This window comes from Ceratotherium simum, chromosome 26 (genome assembly GCF_057802395.1).
Source record: "Ceratotherium simum simum isolate JZ-2026a chromosome 26, ASM5780239v1, whole genome shotgun sequence".
Taxonomy (NCBI): Eukaryota; Metazoa; Chordata; class Mammalia; order Perissodactyla; family Rhinocerotidae; genus Ceratotherium; species Ceratotherium simum.
The window spans coordinates 24,185,099-24,207,939 of NC_141925.1; the positions used below are offsets into that span (position 1 = coordinate 24,185,099).

Genomic DNA, 22,841 nt, shown 5'->3' on the forward strand with positions numbered 1-22,841 from the left:
TTAAGTTAGTTTAAAATTTTATTTTTTTAATTTTTTTAAATATTTTTATGTAATAAAAAGTAAAAGTCCTTGTCCAACCATCCTTGTGGGGGCATCTGTCTGTCTCTCACACCGGTCACTCAAGTTAACAGGGAAGAAAGAACAGGGGGCCCAAGTCTGAGGTTATAAATAATAGAAAATAAAAGATCTTCCGACTCCAGCGGGGGATAGATGATAGGATGGGAGGGCAAGATAGGGTGTGGATGGGCAGGGGCAGAGCAGGAACCCCCCCACCCCCGCTGGACCCTGGCCCTGCCCACTTTGAGGCCCCTCCCATTCAAGGTGCTAGGCAGGAATTCCCCAGCTCCCCCAGGGGGAAAAAGGGGGGTGGGGGGCTGGGACTGGTCCGAGCTGCTGGGGGAAGAGACATAGATCACTCTTCCCTCCACTCATGGAGGTCTCAGGTCGCGGCCAGGACAATCTTCAGTTCCCCGGGGGGTGGAAGGGGAGCTGCTGGGAGGGATGAGATTGAACTGGTTGGAGGGGAAAGAGAAGAGAGCAGGAGCATTAGAACCCAAGCAGCTGTCCCTTCCTCCAATGCTGTCCAGCGTGGGGTGTGGGGGAGTGTTTGGGTGGAGCGGCCTCCTCAAGGTGTCTCATGGGGCTGTCAGAGCACAGATCAATCGCTGTTTCCCAGTGAGCCAGAGCCCTTACTTGTGTGCCCAGCTCAGCCCCCCACACCCCAGCCTGGCCCTGTCTGCTGCGCTGACCTTACCTCGGCTAAGTCAGGAGACAGTCGGGGTCACTGAGAGCTGGGGAGGCAGTGGGGAGGGGGGCTGCTGGATCACAACTGAGCGAGGACGGAGGGAAGCAAAGGACAGAGCCAGGAGCAAGCCCCTGGCGGCGGCGACTGTGGCTTCTGCCCACCCTACATACTTCACAGACAGGTGCAGGTCGGCGGGCGCCCTGTGGGACAGCCCTGCCTCCAAGACCCCTCACTCCCCACCCAGAACCCGTGCATCCTGCCCCACCTGCAGCCCATCAGCTCTTCCATGCCAAATTCCCCCAGCTAACGAGAACTCACGAATCCTGTCATCGGCTCCTCCTGGAAATCCAGGCGCCTGGCCAGGCTGCTCACCTTGGGGGTGTCCGATGTAGGGGTAGGGTGAGGGTGTGGAAGCTGAGAGTGCAGGCACCCCACTCTGGGGCACCGCGCCTTGGGGGGGGCCCCCATGGCTCTGGGGTGGGTGCAGCAGCATCACCTGGGGCGGGTGGGGAGCTCCAGGGTGAGGGGGCGGGGCTGCTGTGATTCCAGTTTGGACATGGGCCTGCAGAGAACAAAAAGAGCTGGGAGCACCACAGAAGCTTGACAAGGGCTCTGAGGGTCCTAACATCAGAAATACTAAGTAAAGGTGGCACCAGGGATTAAGGAATGGGATAGCCCCATGGCTCAGGTCCTTATGGTAAAACAGATCCAGAGGAAGTAGATCCCGTGGGTTCTTACCTGGGTAACATGGGCCATGTTGGTGAAGCCGTGGGGCAGCTGCTGGTGGGCATGGATGGCATACACAGCGGCTGGTTGGGGGAAGCTGCTCTGAGGGGACTGGGCAGAAGGTCCCGGCGGCAGAGAAGGCGGCGTGCCTGTCAAGGCCCCTGGGTGGTACAGATTCTGCTGTGGCTGTCCACTGCCCAGGTGTGGGGCCTGCCCCGCCTGGTGCTGTTAGCGGGAGGCGAAGGGTGAGTGCCACCCACTCCTCTGGCACCCAGGCCCACCACCTGCTGACCCTTGATTCTTCCCACTAGGGAATGACCCCTGATTCTTCCCACTAGGGAATGACCCCTAGCTCTATCCCTCTCTTCCAGCCACCCATTCCTGCCCCAACCATTTGGATCCCACATGGCAGGCACCTGGACGGGACTGGGGGCCGCATGCTGGGACTGCGGCTGGCTCCCAGTAGGCGTGGTGGCCGGCTGCGGCTGGTGGGCATGGAGCTGCGTGGCATGGTGTGGATAGGACTGGTGAACAGTGGCTACAGCAGGAAAGAAGAAGAGAATCAATGCTGAGCACACCAGAGGTGGCTGAGGAGCACAGCCTGAAGGGGAGGGTACAGCAGAACTCACCATAAAGGGCTTGGGGAGTGGGCTGCTCTGCAGAAGGGTACTGAGGGGTGGAGGACGACACAATGGCCTGGGGATGGCTCCCCGACGTCAGCATGCGTGGATTGCTCTGAAGCATGGGGGCAAACACCGGCTGGAGGGGCAAGGAGAGGAACAGTTGGCATGGCAGACGACTTGAGAGGCATGTCTTACTGCCCAATAACCTGTGCACAGCACTACTCTGGCCTTGCCTCAACTACCCTGTTTAATACTCAGAATAATCCTACCAAGTAGATGCCATTTTAAACAATCTACACTTTACAGACGAAAAAACCTCTAAGGCTCAGGTGTTCAGTGCTTTGCTACAGTCCCAGCAGAGCCAGGACTGAAGCCCGAGTCTGACACCACCACCCAGGACACCACCTGCCTCTCTCACCAGCTCCCAAGTCTAGGAGGTGGAGAAGATGGGATCCCTAGCAGGGGCTCTGCACCCCCATTTCCCTCCTGTGCCTCAGTCACCTGTGAGGGGTAGTGGGCCATGGGCTGCATCATGGCAGGCTGGCCTGGGAACTGCTGTGGGTTGTAGGGGATGTAGGAAGAATAAGGTGTGGCAGCCACCAGAGGGGGGCCAGCAGCGGCGGCGGCCTGCATCATCGGAGGGGCTGAGGCTGGCTGGTGTTGGTCCGAGCGCTGGGGGGGCAGGGAGCCTGGGGGTGGGGGAAAAATAGTGCCGAGCTCAAGCTCCATCTGCCAGGAGAAGCTGGGCAGCCCCACCAGCTGCCCCTCCCAACCCTGCTCACCTTTTGCTCCCCGGTACTTGCCCTGCTGTCCAGGCACTGAGTTGGATACAGGATATGGATACATCTGAGGTGCCTGGGGACAAGAATACAGTTGAGGCTGAATGACTTGTTTATAAACCTGGTCCCTCAGCCAGCCCAAGCAAACCTCTTACCCTGGGCCCACTCAGTCTCTTACCTGAACAGCTGGTCCCATGTGGATCTGAGGTATGTAGGAAATGTATTGGGGGCTATAGAGCCCACTCTGGCCTGCTGTCAGCACCGGGATGGAGGGAGTTGAATGAGTCCGGGGCCCTGGGGAAGTTGGAGTACTGGTGGATTTATTCTGTAAGAGACAAGGGAAGACACATAAAGTATTTTATAAATTTTCTATCTCCACTCCCACGCCTATAATAGCAATAGCCATTCATAGAGTGCTATGTGCCAAACACATTCTACGGCTTTATCTTGGTTAAGCCTCACATCAAACCCTATGAGATGGGCATTCTCAAATTACAGGTGAGGAAACTGGGGCAGAGAGGTTAAGTGGTTTGTCCAAAATCACCACGCTTATAAGTACAGGGGTTCAAGCCAAGTCATAGGGCCCAAATGAAATCCATGTTCGTAACTACTCCACTCACATACCGCCTGAGCCAAATGCTAAGTCCCAGAAAGGAACTCATAACTACATAGATACATCAGGATCCCCTGCGACTCAAGCCTGAGACCTGTCGCTTTCCCCAAACCAGTCCAGCTGTTGCTATCCCTATGCACTTACACACTGTCTCCTCTCGCTGCCTGACAGTCAGTTGCTCCTCCTCCAGTGCTCTATTATTACCCTGCTCCCAAGTCTCCCTCATGGAAACCAAAGTCCACCTTCTCCCATCCCATCTCACCACAGACAGCAGAGGCTTTGTGGGATTGAACTCCTTGGCATTGGGGTTCAGTGTTGACTTCTTCACTTGTCTAAGAGAGAAAAATAAAGTAAATCCTCGTGGCTTGCCCCTCATCTCCCCTGACACCCACCTGGCTCCCCAGCCCACTCACTCAGGAACAGGGCCCTCATCTTTGTCATCTCCCTTGATGAGGCCCACTGGCGGGCTGCCGGTTTGACTTGGGCAAGGCGGTGGGGGCTGCTCTGGCCCCTCGGTGCTCCCTGCCGATGGCAGGGGCAGTTTGTCCTCCTTATCCGATACGGACTCTGTCTTGGAGGAAACTGGGGACCCTATGGGCTCTGAAGTCAGTAGACCATCAACCTCCTTCTCCTTCCCTTTGGGCTCCTCCTTTAAGATCCGGGGAGGAAAAGGATCCAGGCTGGTCTCAGGGGAGCTACTGGACTGAAGCTGGAAAGAGACAAACACACATACAGTACTGTCTGGTCCAGACCCCAGGCCTTGCTTCTTTCATTCTTGCTTGCTCTTATCTCTTCTATCCCACCTAGTTCTGTGCCTCTTCTATAAGCCCCCCACACCCCACTTCATCCAGCTAACATCCTAGCTCGTTCCCACACTTCTCTCACCTTAAACTGGGCCCCAAACTTCCTCAATTCTTCCAGTTGAAAGCGTTTCTGTTCACTCTGAAGGCCAGGGACTATGAGAAAGAGTGAAAAAGAAGAAAACATACATTTTTTTTCTTGAAAGTGGCTACACAGTGCCAGCAGACCAAAGGACAAAGAAACCAAAGAAAAAAGAGGAACTCTTGAGAATCCTGTAAGAGAAATTGGGATCAAAGGGCTGATAGATATTGTCTGCTTCTGGATTTCAACAACTTTCCTAACTGAAATGCTCTCCTAATCAAAGAGGCATCAGACCTTGGCAGAAAAAAATAATCCTCACCTTTCCCAGTTATCCGGGACAGTTCCTGGGACTCCAGAGTTCTCCCAGGTTCCTTGGTCGGAAGTTCTTTTACTGAACAAGGAGAGAGAGACACCTCAAGGTCCTTGTGTCCAGAACCACACTTCACAGTGTCCACAGCCCTCAACCATCTGGCTCTTACCATCTGTGGGGGCCAGTGAGATCTTTGGAGAAGCTGGGGAAACGGAGCCTACTCCAGGATCCACAACTGATGATGTCACAGGGATGGAAGCTGAAGAGGTTGGTACTGCTGAGCCAACGGGAGGCTCAGGACAGGAAGCTGAGATTGGGGCAGGGGCAGCCGACTTGGGAGAGCGTGGGGGGTACACTCGGCCCACTGGAAGAAAAGAGAGAGCTGTACAATGGTTACTGCTGGTCAATAAGCAATGGGCACAATGGACTTACTAGAAACACCAAAAAAAAGTTTATCTACTTTTTTATGCACAAGTCACAAACCAAAATGCCTAAAAGGGTAAGGCAGGTAACCTAAGCAGGTAAAACAGCCTCATGGGCTCCTTGAAAAACTGGAATGATTAAAGGGGCAGTCATGACTCAGCTCCAGCCAACTAGCACTATGCAGCACGACACATTCAGTGTTGGCAGAACTTTCTGTATCTCAAAACAAACTGGAAATTTTCTACGATTTATCCTGTTTTAAAATGTTGCCAACTAATTTAAACAAAAGCCATCTGCCAGTGAGACACAATCTTTGGATTGCTACGTTGGGATTTCTGCACCAGGGAAAGAAAAACATACTTTCCTCAAAAGCATAGATCCAAACCCCCCAAAACATCTTTCTTATCTTGAAACTGTCTCCCATTGCAGCATTCCAACAACTGACATATTCACATCCCTCTACAAATTTCTATTCATTTCTTCATGTAACACTGCTGAAATTTTACCTGCAGGAGGAGGTGGAACAGAAGCTTCTCCAGAAGGCCTACTGCTGGGTGAAGACAGAGTCTTGGCACCTCTGATAGGCCGCTGTGCCTTAGGGGACATGCGGGAAGGGCCTATTTTTTTTTTTTTTAAAGATGGAAAAAAAAAAAAAGGCAGAGTATCTGCTATTACATTATCACCAATGCATCGTCCTTCCAACCCATCTAAATCCTTTCTTTTTTTCGTTTTATTTTTTTCCCCCAAAGCCCCAGAAGATAGTTGAAGATAGTTGTATGTCACAGCTGCACATCCTTCTAGTTGCTGTATGTGGGACGCGGCCTCAGCATGGCCGGAGAAGCAGTGCGTCGGTGTGCGCCCGGGATCCGAACCCAGGCCGCCAGTAGCAGAGCGCGTGTACTTAACCGCTAAGCCATGGGGCCAGCCCTAAATCCTTTCAATTATCCTTTTCATCTCCTTACTGCCTCCTTCCCCAACCCCCAAAGTCTGCTTCATAACTCACCTCCATTGATACCACGTGTCTCAGACCCTGGGCCAGGGCTGCTATTGTCAAGATGGTGAGGGCCACGAGGTGGCAAAGAGCTAAGGCCAGGTCGGCCACCCCGGGAACTACTGCATCGAACTCCTCCCCGGGGACCTTCTCGAACTCGTTGCGGTAGAGGGATATACTTTCCCTCCCTAGGGGAAGAGAGTTCAAATAAGATCAAGAAGTCACAAAATCCACACATTTTGGAAAGACGAAGCCCTTCCTTCCCAAGTCCATTTCGCGCCCCCCCCAATGCCTCACAATTCTACCACTCCCGACCTCTGAGAAAGGTCATATCACATTGTAGTTCAAGGTGCAGCTTTTACAAGATACAGATCATCACGTACAGTTTGAGTTCAATTTCATAAAAGGAAAAATAACACATATATATGGATAAAAATGCAGAGAAAAAAGAGAATATATATCAAAACTGTCAAGAATTTTTTTCTGAATCCATAAGCTTTAGCCTCGTTACCTTGGGCAAATTACTTAACCGCTCTAGGCCTCAATCTTCTAAACCTAAAAGCTGGGAATAACTATGTATTAACCTACATCTAATATGGCTGCAAGGCTTAAACAAGAGTGTACAAAGCTCCTGGCCCAGGCCCTGGCCCACACAGTGACCCCACACCAGGCTGTTCCCAGCAATTACCTAGATGCCAAGCTAGGGCTCTCCCGTCCTGAACCCTGCCGCTGGACCGCACTGTGCTTCTCCTCTTCAGTGCGCCCATCGTCGTTCTCCATGGCGATCCGCAGTCGGTACTGGGGGCTCGATTCAATCTCTCGAGCCAATTGGGCCGCACGTAGCTCCCGCTGACGAAACTCTTCTGAGTTGTCCTTCTCTAAGGGCACCCTGAGAGGACCACCACCATCCCAGTGCGAGGGGAAAAAGGAAAACCATTCCTGTGAGTCCTGTTACCAGCTCAGGTATGTGGGTGTTGAACCCCTTCAACAACTCAGCATATATTTAATGGGTATCTACTAGGTCCCAGGCAGAGCAGCAAAGTATATCTCTGAACGTGAAGGACACTTAGACACATATACGTTTTAAGTTCAAGAGAAAAAGTATGGACAGACTGACAAGAAAGCAGTTAAACCTACGCATGTGGTGGCCTGGAATCAAGATTAAGAGAAAACCTTCGAAGCAACAGTTCACAAGGCAGACCAGGACTGGGGAGAGGGCAACCTGGATACCCAGAAAAGCATGAACAAATGCTATGTTCCACCCAGAGACCTGCCTTCTGTTGATGACCCCATGTCTCAAAACTGCACCAGCTGAGAAGTACCAAGACACTCACGTGTAAGAAGAGAGACTGCTATCATAGGTGGTCTTTACACCGTAGTTCTCCTCATTGAACTTGAACATTTCATTGGGGTCCCATCCATTGGACTAGGAACAGAGGAGGGAGAATATTTTAAAACCCAGCAAGGAAAGCAACGATGACCTATCCTTCTCTTCCATCAGGTTAAAACCTTAAAAATCTGACCAAGAGTCGAAAAATAGGGACATGGCTGGTAGGAATATCAACTAGTACTACCAACTGCAGCAGAACTGGCAATAACTAGTAAAACCAAAGTCTTAAGACCCAACAAGTTCATTTCCAGATTTATGTCCCAGAGAAATTGTGGTATATTCTGGCATATGTGCATGGGGATACATGTTCTAAAAATTCAATAAGCTACTATTTTTAATAACAAATAGCAACAAAACACCAATCAGTAAAGAAAAAGATAAATACAATTTGGCATGTATACATACATGTGTGTGTATATAAAGAGAATGGTACACAATACTTAAAAGCAATAAACTAGATCAATGTACCAAAATGGAAAAATTTAAAAACAAGCAGGAAAAGTAAATTCTTGCGCAAATCAAACATATGAAAATAATAATGCATTCACTCACGAAGAAATTTTAAATGATCCAAAGTAGTTGTTTTTGGGAAGGGAAATGGGCCTACATGGGCCCATCAAACTTGTCTACACTTTTCGTTAAATTGAACAAAAACCCTCTGACTTGAAGCCAACATTGATAGCTGTCAATCACCGATGGTGGAAGAATAGGTATTTTTGTTTTGTTATTTTCTGTACCTTTCCATCTGGAATCTGACTGCCATCTATAAACAAGAGTAAAAGATCCAACCCTCCCACTGGCCCCCCCAGCAACTCTTGGTTCCAAGAATGACGTCACTGTCAACAACCCACACTCCGGCAGCAGAGCTGCCCAGCTCTCAGGTCCTCAGGGAAGGAGACTGTACCATGTCAGACTCGAGGTCGTAGTCATCGCTGTTGCTGTCACCCCCCTCCCAGCGCTGAAGCACCTTCTCTTTGTGCTCCCCATTCACCTTCGAGTTCATGGCAATGGCTGAATCAGTGAACTTGTCTGTGGGGGCAGAGTTGAAGATCAGAAGTCAGGTGCTATTTCACAGCCTTACTTTCAACATCCCCCACCCCCCATAAGTAGTTCAGGAGCAAAGAAAAGTTTGTGTGTGTCAGGGTTGGAGGCAGGGGGGTGGGCAGGTGCAGCATAAAAAGTCTCATTTTATTAGTTCAAAAGGAGCAAGGCAGAGTTGAAAACAAATCAAGGAAAACATGGAGAACCACAACACAGGCTGGAATTCATCACTCTATCTCACACATCAAGACATATTCTCAAGAAGAAAAATCCAGCCATCTACCTTAGAAAAAAGTAAGATGGTAAAGGAGCAAAAACAAAAAACAAAACAAAACTCAAGTTGTCCTGTAACTGCTCTCTGCCCTCTACTCACACAGAGTGGGTCTGACATAACAGTCTGGCACGATACCTTTAGTGGCATAATTGAAGTCAACATTTCGGAAGTGGACAAGCATGACATCACTTGGCTTAAACACCATGGTGTCCACAATGTCTTCCCGACGAGGGCCACCCACTGGCTCAGATGCTTTCCGGTGCACAGCATCTACTGCTAGTTCAAACTATAAAAGTCCCATTTCCCAACACCCAAGGATCAGTATTAAGAAATGTGAAGGCAAAAATACGACAATTTTTCTCTTACCCTTTCTAAACTTTTCCCAACACCACATCTCATGTGCACTGACTTCTCAACATCGGTCACAGGACTTAGCCAAAGCCCCAAGTTTAAAATTTACATTTTTAAATTTAAGCATTTTAACATTAAAACACTCAGCCCTCAAATTTTATGTCCTTTATTGCACTACTCCAGCACAGGCCTAGAGAAATGAGTAACAGCCACAATGTTGTCGAACACCACTCAATTCACATCTTCAATGAGCCTATTTCATTCTCCTCCTCCTCCTTCCATACAACTCCAAAAATAAGCTAACTTGAGTACACTGACCTTTGAACTCAGAGTCTTGAAGATACCTTCATAAGTGGTACCATTCTTCACCTTTACATCACAAGTAGAGCCCTGGGAGAATGGGAACAATAAGAGTGTCTTCAGCAAACTGATGCATTACATTCCTCAAACAACCTAAGGGTTAGGCATCCACTTACCACAACAGCTGTAAGGAAATGCAGCATTCTGGAATTGTTGTAGACACCCTCAAACACCTGTCAGTAACATAAGAGGGAGAAATAAAGGAATAGTCAACATCTCACCTTCCTTCTAAATGCCCACACTCCACTCACACCCACCTTGGATGTGCTGGGCCCCGTTCCCTCCTGACCACCTCTGACTATTTCTGCACCTAATCTGTCCTATATTCCCATATACATTTTCAGGTCTCTGTACCTTAGAGGGGGGAAAAAGGCACTCACCGGTGACTGTGGGGGTCCCTTTCCTGTGCTTTGTCCCCTATAAGACAAACAAGAAACTAGTTATTTAAATACGTTCAATTTCTCTTACACAACTAAATTCAAAGAACTAGGTATCCTAAAACCATACCTAAAACCTACACTGGGTGAAGATGCAGATTTAGGCTACAAACCAATTAAGCAATAAGATTTTCAAACTCTCACCTTATAGAGAAAGAAAGGTGTAGGCATCAAAAGCTACTAAACACATTTTCTCCAAATGCCAGTAAAATAAACCTCAATCAATAACGGTTGTCAATTGTTTTAAGAGCCAATTCAACACAACCTTCTCACTTTCTCCAAGGGGCTACATGCTTCCCACAGACCAATACTACAGTATTCAGTAACCAATAACGCAGCCCAGATGGAAAGGTGGAAGCTCAAAAGCGCAGATTCGGAACTACCTAGCTCAGACACATTACCTCCCAAACAGAAAAGACATTTTCAGTAGCCTTATGCCCCAAACCCTGGGAGGAAGGTATTCCCTCTACAACCCATCCTCTCGACCTCTTTACTCATTCAGTCTGCTACCCACTCTGGGAGGGGTCACCGATCGCCCGGTAACCCTACTCCTCGCTGGCTGATGTAACCGGCGGTTGAAGAGGGCGATGAGGGGGCCGTTGGCGGGGCCGGGGGGACAGCGCAGCCGCAAAAGCCATCCACCGGGAGGCCTCGCCCGGTCTGCGCCTGCGCACTAAAGCCCACGGGCCTCTTCAAAACCTCCCCTCCCGCGATGAGAACCCCATGCGCCTGCGTGTACCACTGCTCTCAATTCCATTAACCCACACACAGAAGAAACCGAGTGGGGTGTCGCCCACTCATCCACGACCACCAGGCAAACCTTTCCATGCACACTCCCAGCCCCTGCCCTCTGTTACCCGGGGCTCGCGAAAGCCTGGGTCATAAGACAGAGCATCCGCGCGCACGTACGGGAAGAGCGCGCGCGCTGGAGGTTCCCGACCCGCAGTCCTCCCAGTCGTCCCTCCTTCCGTCCCCCCGCCCATCTCGCTCCCCTCCTACTGGTCAGACTGGGAAGGGGGAGGTAGCAACCCGCTTCCAAGTCCCTCCCTCCCCATTGGCCAAACTGTGGGCCGCGCGCCCCCCTCCATTGGCTACGGCCGGGGACCCCTTCCCGCAGCTGACTCCCCATTGGCTGAAGCCGGGGACCGCGAGACCCTTCGCGGTAATGGAGCCGGGGACCCCGATCACCTCTTCACCCCCCCCCAACTCCTCGTTCCGAGAGCGCTGACGGGATGCGCCCTGCCTGCCCTTAAGGCCCGGGCCCCGAGCCCTACCTAGGCTCTGAGGGCTGAGCACGGCCCTTAAATGCCCTGGTGGCCACCCCGGGACCCCTTTCCTCCGACCTGTTAAGACCTGAGGGGGGCCCACCTCCAGCTTCACGGGGAGTCCCCCACTCACCCTGGTGCCCCTCAAAGTTGGCGAGAAATGGGGGCCCGCCTCGCGAGTGTACTCAGCTCCCGGCCGCCGGGCCGGAACCGAGCCGCCAACGCCGCCCTGCAGCCTCGGCTCCAGCGCCCGGGAACCCACCCCTCCTCACCTGGCGCTGCCGATGGCCGCTGCCCCTGGCCTCTCCTGATGTTGCTGCTGCGGCGGCGGCGGCTGCGGCGCCAAGATGCTCTCGGCTCCCCGGCGGAGCCCGCTCCCGGCAGCGGCTGCAGGCCCCAGACAGGGGGAAGCGGCCGCGGGAGGCCCTGGGGGAGCCGAGGTGGAGGCCAGGGGCCCCGGGAGGCCGCCGTTGGGAGGGCTGCTGCCTCCGGGAGGCCGACGGGCCACGGCCTGTTGCGTGGGGGGCGGCTGCTGGGGCTGGGAGGTCTGTTGTGGCGGCTGAGGCTTCAACATGATGGCAGCGTCCGGAAGGGGAATTAGGGGGAAGGGAGGGAGAGAGGAGACCGGGGCTAGGCCTCCGCCGGGGAGCGCGGGAAGCGAGGGGGGATTGGGAAGCTGGGGACCCGCCGTTGGCGGGCGGGGGGAGCCCCGCGGTGTCGGGGGTGGATAGAGAAGACCGCGGCGCGAGGAAGCGCCGCGAGGCGGAAGGGGAGGGGGTCTCGCGGGCCGGAGGAAAGCGAGAGGGCGCGAGCCGGCCTGGCGCGCGTGCGCGTCGCCGGGGAAAGGGGAGGGGGGAGGAGCGCGCGGGCGGGAGCACCGACGGGGGAGGGGCGGGGAGGAGGTAGCGGCGGCGCGAGAGGTCCGCGCGCACCTGGGCGGTTAGCACAGGGCGGGAGAGGAGAAATAAAGAAAGGTGAACCTCGCGCCCCTAGCCTTTAGAATGGGAAAGGAGCAGCGCGGGCGTTCACGCGCGCCAAGGATTTAAGGTCCCTACGTCTCAAACAGCCCTAGAGGCTGGCGGCCGCTGTCGCTTCACAATGAGCGTGTGAAGCGCTGGGGGAGGAGCCGAAGAAGCAGAGAGGAAGGAAGAGCCGGCTGCCACGCCTACGCCGCCGGCGTAGCGTCGCGATGCTTCCGCAGAGTGTGAGATGTCGGGACGTAGCGTGCAGTTCTTCCGCCATTTGGGGGCCCGTGGGCGGAGTCTACGTGCAAAAAAATCCCGGGACTAGACCAGCGTTTGCTTTTAGGCTGGTGGTACGGTCCGTGAAGCGCTAGTCTGGACCGTATCTGCTTTAAATAAAAGACTGACGGACGTTAATCAGTTTGAACGTGTCGATCTTTTCAGATAAATCTATGCCTAATCCTAAATTTTAAACTTCAGTGATTTTAAACCTAAATGGTTTCTTCGTGCCCTAGAATGAACCTTTAAACTAGTAACAAAGAGACAGTCTGAAGGCCAAAGCTCCTAAGGTCTAGTACAGAATCCTCCACCCAACTCTGCAATAAAGCCAGCCTTCATTCATTCAAAATTAGTTGGGCATTAGGACATTAGGCTAGATGTTTGGGATACAACTGTAATTAAACTACTTCCTGCCCTCAAGGAGTTCAAGCTAGTGGTAACTTCAGAAAATTAGATCTATTAGGTGAAGCACAGGGCACTATGAGCAGAGAGAAGGGACACCTAATCCAGCTTTGGGTGATGGATCTCTAGTCAGAAGAAATAGGATGTGACAAGCCAAGAAAATTTCAGCATGGCTGGAGCATAAAATTAAAGAGGGAGGAGGTTAAAAAAATATGAGACTGCAGAGGTAAGTAACCTGGGACCAGATTTTAAAGAGATTTGGATATTATCCTCAAAGCAGTGGGGGCCTTTTACAGAAAAATGAAGAGATCGTATTTGCATTTGTAACCTGGAGAATAGAGTGGAGCAGTGATGGGTCTGTGGTCTTAATCCCAGTGAAACTTCCAATATCTCAATCTCTCTTCGCTCCAGGCATTGAAGTCTTCCCAACCCCTCTCCCCTAAACACACACAGCTGGCTAAAAGTCTGCCTTAGTCCTCGGGAAGTATTCCTTCACCCCTGCCTCACTCGTAGCTTCAGGTGTGTTAGGTTTCCTTCCTGTGTGCTTGCCCAGCAATGTACCCCACTTTATTCTAAGAGCTCCTTTAATTCTGTCTTCCTGCTAGTGTCAGCTCCCTGAGGCTTGGGGTCTTACTCACTGCTCCTTCTGCAGTACCTGGCACAATGCAGGCAGTCAATTAAATACTTGTGAAATGAAGGGATCCGAGTGGTATTTTAAAGATCATGTCTCCCGGATGCCTAAATACACAGTCCATCGCTTTCCCAGCATTACCTGCACCACAGGGTGCCATGCCACCTCTCCAGGCTCATTGTGGGCACTCCTGCCTCCCCCCAGCACATCCTGCTCGCATACTCAAATTCTAAGTTTTAGCCCCATTAAACTCCTATTTCCACAATATGTCTTGCCCTCATTCACCTCTTCCTTTCCACGTGCTGTTTCTTCCCTATGTTCTCATTCTTCAAGTTTAGGTGTCAGTCCTTCCAAACATCCTATTATTGACTCACTCCTCCCGGCTCCCAGAGCACTGTGATGGTTTTGTTTATATGGCTCTCCTTTCCACTGGAGTTTGAGGTCATAAGGGGCAGGGACTATATTTTACTCATTTCCCTATCCTTCATGTCTAGCTGAGTGGCTGGCACAGAGTACTCAATAAATTGTTTGGTAAACGAATGGAATGTGGTCTTATTATATGCAATTTAGAAATTATATCATTGTGATTTGACACGGAGTGATTTCCAGGATATAGTGTTAAGTGAAGAAAGCAAAGTTCAAGAGTATAAACTGTGCTACCTTTTGTGCAAGAAAGAAGGGGAAATAAGAAAACATAAATGTGTCTGCAAATTTCTGCAAAGAAAAACACAAGAAGGACAAACCAAAAACTAATAAAATTGGTTACCTATGAGGGGTAGGGGAAAATGAGGGTTCCTTGGTTGTTGAGTTACAGTCTTCTTAAAGGAAGCAACAGAGCTCCGACTGGGGAGAGGAAGACACTTCCTTGAGTATACCTTTTCAAATCATATTAATGGTCAACATATTCAAAAAAGTAAATTAACAGAGATGGAGGGTACCTAAAATCTGAATACAGATGTAAATAAATGAACCAACTCTATTTTAGATGAATAAAAATAACCCACTGAAGGGGAGAAAATAGAACTAATTCAAGTAACTTTCAAGCACCCTCCATCTAAAGCAAAAATAACTGCAAACAAATCTTGAATTCTTCTTAGTAGGTTTGCTATAATGGTAAAGGCAGGGAAATTCTGAAACTGTTTTGGATGTTTTGCAGGATTGAGCACAGAAGTAAATATATAGACACTTCCGGGAACCAGGGTTCTCACTGGGGAAGCAGAGAGAAGCAAATATGGAATGGGAGAAGTGAGCAAAAACTTTGTGAGGTTGGATTGGAATGGGAAATTTCAGTATAAAATTTATGGAAAAGATAGATTAACTTACACATACTTAATTCCCAGATCTTGCTTTCTAAATATGATTCCACAGAAAGGACCCGGGGCTCCTTGAAGAAATAATTGATTCCAGCCTGAGCAGGAGCAAGGAGGGTACCAGATGAGCTTGGACCATTTTCTTGTGCCAGAAAATAAGTACTAAAAAGAAACTATAAGGGCATCAAAGAGACACAGGAGCCAGCTTGAAGAGGCCAAATCTGACACAATTTAAGCATCAAAATAAATAAGGATAGTAATAGATTATAACCTGCTGCATAAAAGAAAAATCCATGGACCCTATTGGCATCCTGCTAATAGTATAAACATACATGCAAGAGGCTAAGGTGGCTAATGACTAAATGAAATACTTGATCCTGGTCTAGATCCAGAAAAAGTTTCTGTAAAAGACATTATGGGGAAAATTGATGAATTTGGGATAAAAACTATAAAGTCATGCATCCATGATAAATTTCCTGAATGTAATAACTCTATTGTAGGCATGTAAGAGTATATTCTTAGTAAATACACACTGAAGTATTATGGGGCAAAGGAACATGATATATGCAACCTACTCTTAAATAGTTCAAGTTATATATATTCTATATATACACACAGACAGAAAATGATGAAGCAACGAGAGCAAAATATTAACAATCGGTGAATCTGGGTAAACGTTCTACTGAAGTTCTTTGTAGTAGCCTTTTAACTTCTCTAAGTTTGAAATTGTTTTCAAAATAAGGAATTTACATATAAATAAATAAGTAAAAATTATTAGACATCCCTAAAGTTAGGGAAAGGAGTGAGAGTAAAGCACCTAATGATATATACTGAACACCCACAAACTCATTGATTAATTAGGTGAGCAGCTTTTAGCTCTCAGGAGTACCCCTAGGCAGTACCCTAGTGCTCACTGTATTTTATCCCAGTGTATCTGAGAAGTAATCCCAGTCTGAGGCTCGAATGATACCGGGAGCCCATTCATACAAAGCAGTGAGGCCATATTCCTCACTTAAGACATGTTAGGAGAGAGTGGCTGGGGCAGCAAGACGAGACATTCACTGTGATGAAGCCAGTTCACCTACTTCTCCCTGACATCCTACAGGGACAATTTTCATTCATAAAGGCCTGAACATTTCCCAAGAAGAGGCAACATCTGGTAGGAGAAAGAACACAGTATGTCCTAGGAGACAACAATTCTAGCTCTCCTTTGTCTCTTACTAGCTCTCCCAACTGAGGCAAGTGATTGGACCTCTAGGACCCCAGTCTTGATCTGTAAAAGGAGAGGCTGGATTAGAGGAGGGGTCCTGAACTCAAATGCCTATGTGAGACAGACAGGTAATAAAAAAGGGTGAAGCAAGCAGGCAAACTGGAGAGTCGAGGTCCTGCCTACAAGGGGTGTCTGCCTCTCAGCTCCAACCAACTCCCAGGTAGGGATGTGTCCCAGTGTTGCCAGAGATCTTGATTTTTTTTTAAAAGAAGCCAGAAGTCTGGACTGATTTTAGGATTTAAGTTGAAATCTCCCAACTTTTCTTTTTCTTGGAAATATTTTGTGTGCCAAACAACACATGCCTGCAAGCCACCAGTGTGCAGCCGCTGGGTTGGATGACCCCCAAGAGCTGCTGTTCTCCTTCACCAATTAGAGTGTAACCCTGCAACCAAGGTCTTTCCAATGCAGCCGATGCTGTGGTCCTTTCTACTGCTGGTAAACATCTTTGCCATCCAAATATGGTACAAAGAGCTGCTTCAGCCTTCATCAGAAGAAGATGGGCACACCCTAGCGATGCCTTTGCAATCAGTTTGGTGAATGAGCTCCCTTTCTGAGCATATCTTCCATCTCCTTTCTTTTTTTTTTTTTTCCCTTCCTTTTTCTTTTTTTTTTTTTTTTTTTTGGTGAGGAATATTGGCCTGGAGCTAACATCTGTTGCTAATCTTCCTCTTTTTTGCTGAGGAAGATTGGCCCTGAGCTAACATCTGTACCCATCTTCCTCTATTTTGTATGTGGGATGCCACCACAGCATGGCTTGATGAGAGGTGTGTAGGTCTGCGCCTGGGGCTCCGAAACTGCAAACCCCAGGCCGCCAAAGTGGAGCGCACAAACTTAACCACTATGCCACTGGGCTGGCTCCCCATCTCCTTTCTGAAGGAAGGCTCTGGCTTTCTCATTTCCCTCCCAATGGAGCTCCAGGCACAGGTCTCCATAACTGCATCCTTCAGGAGGAAAGTAAGGGAGGGAGCAGGAGAAGACACGTTAACAGATGCCCTACCCACCCTTTTCCACTTGATTCACTGAGTTTCTCTATTTCCTTAGGTCTCTCAGAAGTTCCATCACCTTCTTCTGGCACCTGTTCATCAAACTTTTCTTCACTTTATGCTTCTAGGACCTGGCTTTCATAAATGTCTTCCCTGACAAGTCTCCCACATTTATCTTTATCCTTCTGAACATAGCCTCAAAGATCGATCTCATTTTTGTCCACAAATTCAAACTCGCTCCTTCCATCTCCTTCCAGGGACCTCTCCATTCTTCAAAATCCGCCTTCCTCTCTTGCTAGTGTCTGGTCCCCAAACCCTTTGCGCCTTCCTGGGCTTTGCATCTCAGCATTTGCACACCTTCTTTTCATCTCTCCCCATCTTCCAGTACTCCAGAGAACAGTAGTGTCCAGAATCTCTGACCCCTGGAAGCTCCAACCCATGTGATAATAGGGACTATGCTTCCAAGTCTACCACAAGGACGAGAACCCAGTTTTCTGTGACACATCTTCCCTGTCCTCTCCATCTGTTGCTCTTCAGATCTTGGAGACTGGGAATACATAAGGCTGCTAGAGTAGAGAAGTTTCTCCTTCAAAAGAAACAACTGCCGGGCCGGCCCCATGGCTTAGCGGTTAAGTGCGAGCGCTCCACTACTGGCGGCCCGGGTTCGGATCCTGGGCACGCACCGACGCACCGCTTCTCCGGCCATGCTGAGGCCGCGTCCCACATACAGCAACTAGAAGGATGTGCAGCTATGACCTACCACTATCTACTGGGGCTTTGGGGGTAAAAAAAAAAAAAAACAGGAGGAGGATTGGCAATAGATGTTAGCTCAGGGCCGGTCTTCCTCAGCAAAAAGAGGAGGATTAGCATGGATGTTAGCTCAGGGCTGATCTTCCTCACAAAAATAAATAAATAAATAAATAAAACAAAAGAAACAATTGCCTAATTTCCACCTCTCCATGTCCCAAATCCCAGGATTTCTACACCGCCCTAGAAGGCAGCAAGTTTCCTCCTTTTCTCAAGCTGTCCTGCCCCTCGCAATCTTGTCACCAGGCCCCCATCTTTCATTTCTTTTCTCACTCTGGGCTCCTCATCCACCTTGCTCCTTCTCCACCCCAGATACCGCTGTGCTTCTTTAGATGTAGAAAATCGTACAGCCAGGGCAGTGATGCTCATCAAAATGGCCAGGATGATGTCCCTCTGGTGCATCATCGTTCTGAAAACCCTGCTGCTACTGCCGGTCTCCTGACCATGCAGGAAGGAAGAAATGGGAGTCAGTTTCCTGAAACCTCTGGAACAGACTCTTCTCCCTTGAAACTTTCCCACTTATTCCAAGGAGAAAGATCTTCCCATAGCTCAGTATTCAAATCCTTTAGAAACGACCCCACCCCGAGTATCCCCCAAATCCCTGACCATCCAGCCTCTTCTTGATGTTGGGTGGATGAGTCTGCATTCAGGAACTTTCCTTGTTCACCCCCACATCAAACTCAGATTTTCTGCCATAAACACTCTCTTCTCCCTCTCAGACATGTATTCTTTTCCCCAGTGCCCCTCCTATTTCTCAAGCCTAAAATGCCACACACTGACTTAGAGTTCACCTTTTCATTTACTTCCCAGGTGCCCTCTGTTCTCCTCTTTCCTCAGTCTGGTTCCTCCTTCTGGTTCCCTGCCAAGTCCTATCTTCTCTTCTCCTTCAACCTTTCCAATTCACTTTTAATTGGACTCATTTTGTATCCTTGTTCCTTTCTCCCAACTTCTGTTTTCCAAAACTATTTGTTTTTCCTTTCTTTTTTTTTTTTTCTATGAGGAAGATTAGCCCTGAGCTAACATCTGTTGCCAATCCTTCTCTTTTTGCTGAGGAAGACTGGCCCTGGGCTAACATCCATGCCCGTCTTCCTCCATTTTATATGGGATGCCGCCACAGCGTGGCTTGACAAGTGGTGCATCAGTGCACGCCCAGGATCCGAACCCTGGGCCACCGCAGCAGAGGGTGCGCACTTATCTGCTATGCCACCAGGCCGGCCCCCCAAAACTATTTGTTATTTCCAGCAGTAACTGTTTAACCCATCCCATTCTCTAAATTCAGAGTTGAAATTCACTCACTCATTCATTCCCTTCATCAGCATTAACAGAGCATCTATTATGTGCCTGGCACAAGCAGAGCAATGAAAGGTAGATATGTAGCTGAGAGGCAGTAAATGGATAACTGTCATAGTAGCCATAGTAGCCATCACTTTGGCTACTCAGCTTTCATATATACCCTTCTTTACAATTAGAACACCCATACAATAATGAAACAATTCTATGTTTCCACCTAATAAGATACAGCTATCCTTCATACAAGTGAAGTTCTTACCTTTTCCCTAAAATCAGGGAACTGCGATAGTATAAATCTCTAGTTATATTAATTATTCCTCAAATTCAGTCACAATCCTCCTGAATATTCTACTACCTAAACACTAAATTGTAAAGTTAACCCCCTGACAACTTGTATAAAAATAAAAATGAGGAGAGAGAAAGAAAATGGTTAGCATATACAAATAAACACATGAATATATTAAGCAAAGAGAAAATATACCAAGCTTCTACAGTTCTCATTTCTGTAATCGGTCCTGAGGCCATAATTGATAACTATGGTTCCTTCTTCAAGTATCCAAGCCATATTTCTCTGGCACTCAACAGAATCTCAGATAGTTTTTACCTGGGGGAGCAATGCAAAGCCTCATTCCTGAAGTGTCCTCAATCATCCTGCTTTCTTTTAGTTGCTATAGTTTTCCATTAACATTTATTATTGGGCATGGAAGCAGTAAGAGGCACCCCACAGAACCCCTGGGTTTCAGACACACCATTCTCATTTCCACTGTGTGGCAGCAACCCAGTGTTCCCTGGTCCTAAGGATCAGTCACCCCAGCCAGTTGAGTAACCCCTTTTCCTGCCAGTTAGTTCAGTGGCATAAAAAGTCCAAAATAGCCCAGTGGCAGTCTCATCTTCCAGTTCAATGGAGCCATCCTTGTGTCCCCTAGTGGAAGAATTCCTTCCTTGAGGACCAAGACTTGCAAATCAGCAGAGTTCAAAGTTACTAATATGGGAAGCAAAAATTCTACATAAATGGGTTGTTAAGTAGAATAGTGAGAAGAGCAAGATCCATTTCTGCCCCTTAATTCTTGTATTTTGGCTGTACGAGAGACACCACCATATAATGGTCTCTGATTAAAGTATATATTGCATCCTGTAAAACACAACCCCATCCTTCCAGGGTGTGGTCTCCCAAGTGATACCATAATTGAGTCTTCAGTAAGCCATTCCACCACATCAGGGGCCATGTGGATTTGTCCCAGTAAGGGACAGATGTCTACATCTGAGACAGCAGCTACAATTGGAGTCACCAACTGACTAAATTTATAATAGTCTAGTCATTCTCCAAGATCCATCTGATTTCTGCATAGGTCAAACTCCTGCCCATTCAAATCTTCAAGGGTGGCATTAATCTCTGCAGTTCCCCCAGGGATGTGATAGTGCTTCTGGTTAACTATCTTGATAGCAGGTGGAAGTTCCAAGGGCTTAGCCCTTCCTGCCATAACGTTCTCACTCCATGGGTCAGAGAGCCAATGTGCCAGTTGCCGTAAATGCCTATTCCAATTATGCTCTCAGGAACTTGGAAATAACCACATGGTAGGAGTGTGGATAGCTAGCCTGGGTGGTCTAGTGGTTAAGATTTGGCACTCTCACTACCACTAGCCCGGGTTCATTTCCTGGTCAGGGAACCACACCACCCGTCTGTCAGTTGTCATACTGTGGTGGCTGCATGTTGCTGTGATGCTGAAAGCTACACCACCAGTATTTCAAATACCAAGAGGGTCACCCATGGTGGACAGGTTTCAGTGGAGCTTCCAAACGAAGACAGTCTAGAAGGAAGGATGTGGCTACCCACTTCCGAAAAAATTGGCCATGAAAATCCTATGAATAGCAGCAGACCATTGTATGATATAGTGGTGGAAGGTGAGAGGATGGTGCAGAAAGACTGGGCAGGGTTCTGCTCTGCTGTATACAGGGTCGCTAGAAGTAAGAATCGACTCCATGGCATTAAAAAAGAAAATGCACAGACACTGTAGTAAACAGACCACAGTTCCTTTCTCGAGAGACCCAACCTCCCTTTCAATTAAGAGGCTCTGAATCTATGCTGACTTAGGTCCAGAAACTGAGGGAGAGACTGTGACTTTCCACTGTGGCGACTCAAGTCAGATTTTTGTCTCCCAGAGCAAGATTTTTTTTTCCTGTTATATAGATCAAGCAATTATTTAGTAGGCTGCCCATCTATTTGTTCTTAGGAACATGGTGACCAATTAGTCACTACCAAAGATTGTGGGCCAAGGCATTCTGATTACTGGTATGTCCCTGTTGCCCTTTACAGCAGATGCACCCATCATGTCTTTGGCAGTGATATACTGTCATGTGGCCTCTGCTACTTCAGGTTCCCATTATCCTCATTGAAATCAGGGAGCCCATCTCAAAGGTGGCATCCTCCCTGGTAATACCTGGCTTACACGAACACAGAGCAAGCACAGAGCTTTTCAGTAATGCAGGTGCTTTCCTCACTAATGTATTTCTCAATGCCTCAGTGAAGGAAGTGTCTTCTAGGCCTTCTCATGGAATGTAGCTAGGGGGTGAGTGTGTTGATTGCATGTGAAAAATCTACTCTGATATTCTTATCTACCTAAGACTTTGGATTCTCTACTCTATATCATGGCAGGGAACTTCTGGCATCTCAACTTCATTAAAGGTAGGCCACTGTTGAGTTCAAGTTTCAATCAGCCTCCCAAATAAACTGTTAAAGCTGCCTCCAGCTACATGAGCCAACGCACCAAATCCAGGCTCTCTAGCAAGTGCACCCATATCAATGAATTTGACCCAACCTAGTGCTGTATTTTGCTCTACTTGGTCTAACACCCTTAGGATCCACTTCCATACACATTCTCCAGGTTTTTGCTGATATATATTAGCAAAGTCTTGCAATTCTTTTACCGTATAAGTTACTTCCTCCTGGGTTATAGTGTGCACCTAAATCCTCTGGAGCTCACTGAGATTTGACACTTGTTATGGATCTAATGGCAACAGTAGTTGTAGTTTTAAGGATGAACATCCCCTTCCAAGGGATCTGTCCCAGGTGAGGTTATCACAGAGTTTTCAAGCAAGGAACATTAGTCTCTTCAGATATTGGAAGACAAGATACTTCTGCTGGCCAGGGAGGCTCAGAAAACTTGGGTATTCAAGATTTTCAGTTTCATCATGGTTCAATAAGACATCCGTATTCCCAGTTTCAGGATCCCATTCTTTCCCAATAAGTCTCGGAATTACACGTAAGAAACTTGTGAGACTGTGAGTTTAACTGTCATTGTAATTCATCGACTCACAGAATTCATTTTTAAAACGAGCTTAATTGAGGTATAGTTAAAATAAAATAAATTGTACATATTTAAAATGTAAAATTTGATATGCTTCAACATATGTATCACCCATGAAACCCTCACCACAATCATAATAGTGAACATATTCATCACCCCAAAAGTTTCCTTGTGACCCTTTATACCACCTGCCCCTCTCTAAGCCCCCCATCTCCAAGCAACCATTGATCTGCTTTCTGTCACTAAAAGATTGTTTGCATTTTCTAGAGCAGGAGTTGGCAAACATTCTGTAAAGGGCCAAATAGTAAATATTTTAGGTGTTGTGGGACAACAGGAAAAATGTAGATATTATGTACATATGTAAAATAAGAGAGAAAAACTTTTTATTGGTG

The 22,841-nt window shown here is 48.2% G+C and overlaps 1 protein-coding gene across 34 annotated transcripts; it reads right to left on the bottom strand.

Annotated features, from left to right (window-relative positions):
* On the bottom strand, window positions 1–12,280 carry ATXN2L (ataxin 2 like). Of its 34 annotated transcripts, none has more exons than XM_087417217.1 (24): window positions 11,483–12,273; window positions 9,889–9,925; window positions 9,625–9,681; window positions 9,467–9,538; window positions 8,933–9,083; window positions 8,387–8,511; window positions 7,427–7,518; window positions 6,781–6,981; window positions 6,105–6,280; window positions 5,608–5,718; window positions 4,848–5,060; window positions 4,688–4,759; window positions 4,372–4,442; window positions 3,900–4,195; window positions 3,749–3,818; window positions 3,052–3,198; window positions 2,877–2,973; window positions 2,596–2,783; window positions 2,101–2,230; window positions 1,888–2,009; window positions 1,484–1,696; window positions 1,064–1,307; window positions 755–914; window positions 1–489 (listed from the first exon to the last, which is right to left on the bottom strand). In XM_087417217.1, the coding sequence occupies exons 1-23, from the start codon at window positions 11,782–11,784 to the stop codon at window positions 760–762; spliced, it is 3,342 nt and encodes a 1,113-aa protein (XP_087273343.1). In that variant the 5' UTR covers window positions 11,785–12,273; the 3' UTR covers window positions 1–489; window positions 755–759. The 34 variants fall into 34 exon arrangements, with proteins under 34 accessions (XP_087273343.1, XP_087273342.1, XP_087273356.1 ...); XM_087417216.1 differs by having other exon boundaries at window positions 1–512; XM_087417230.1 differs by having other exon boundaries at window positions 755–791; window positions 1,118–1,307; window positions 11,483–12,272.
* Between the last annotated feature and the right edge of the window lie 10,561 nt (window positions 12,281–22,841).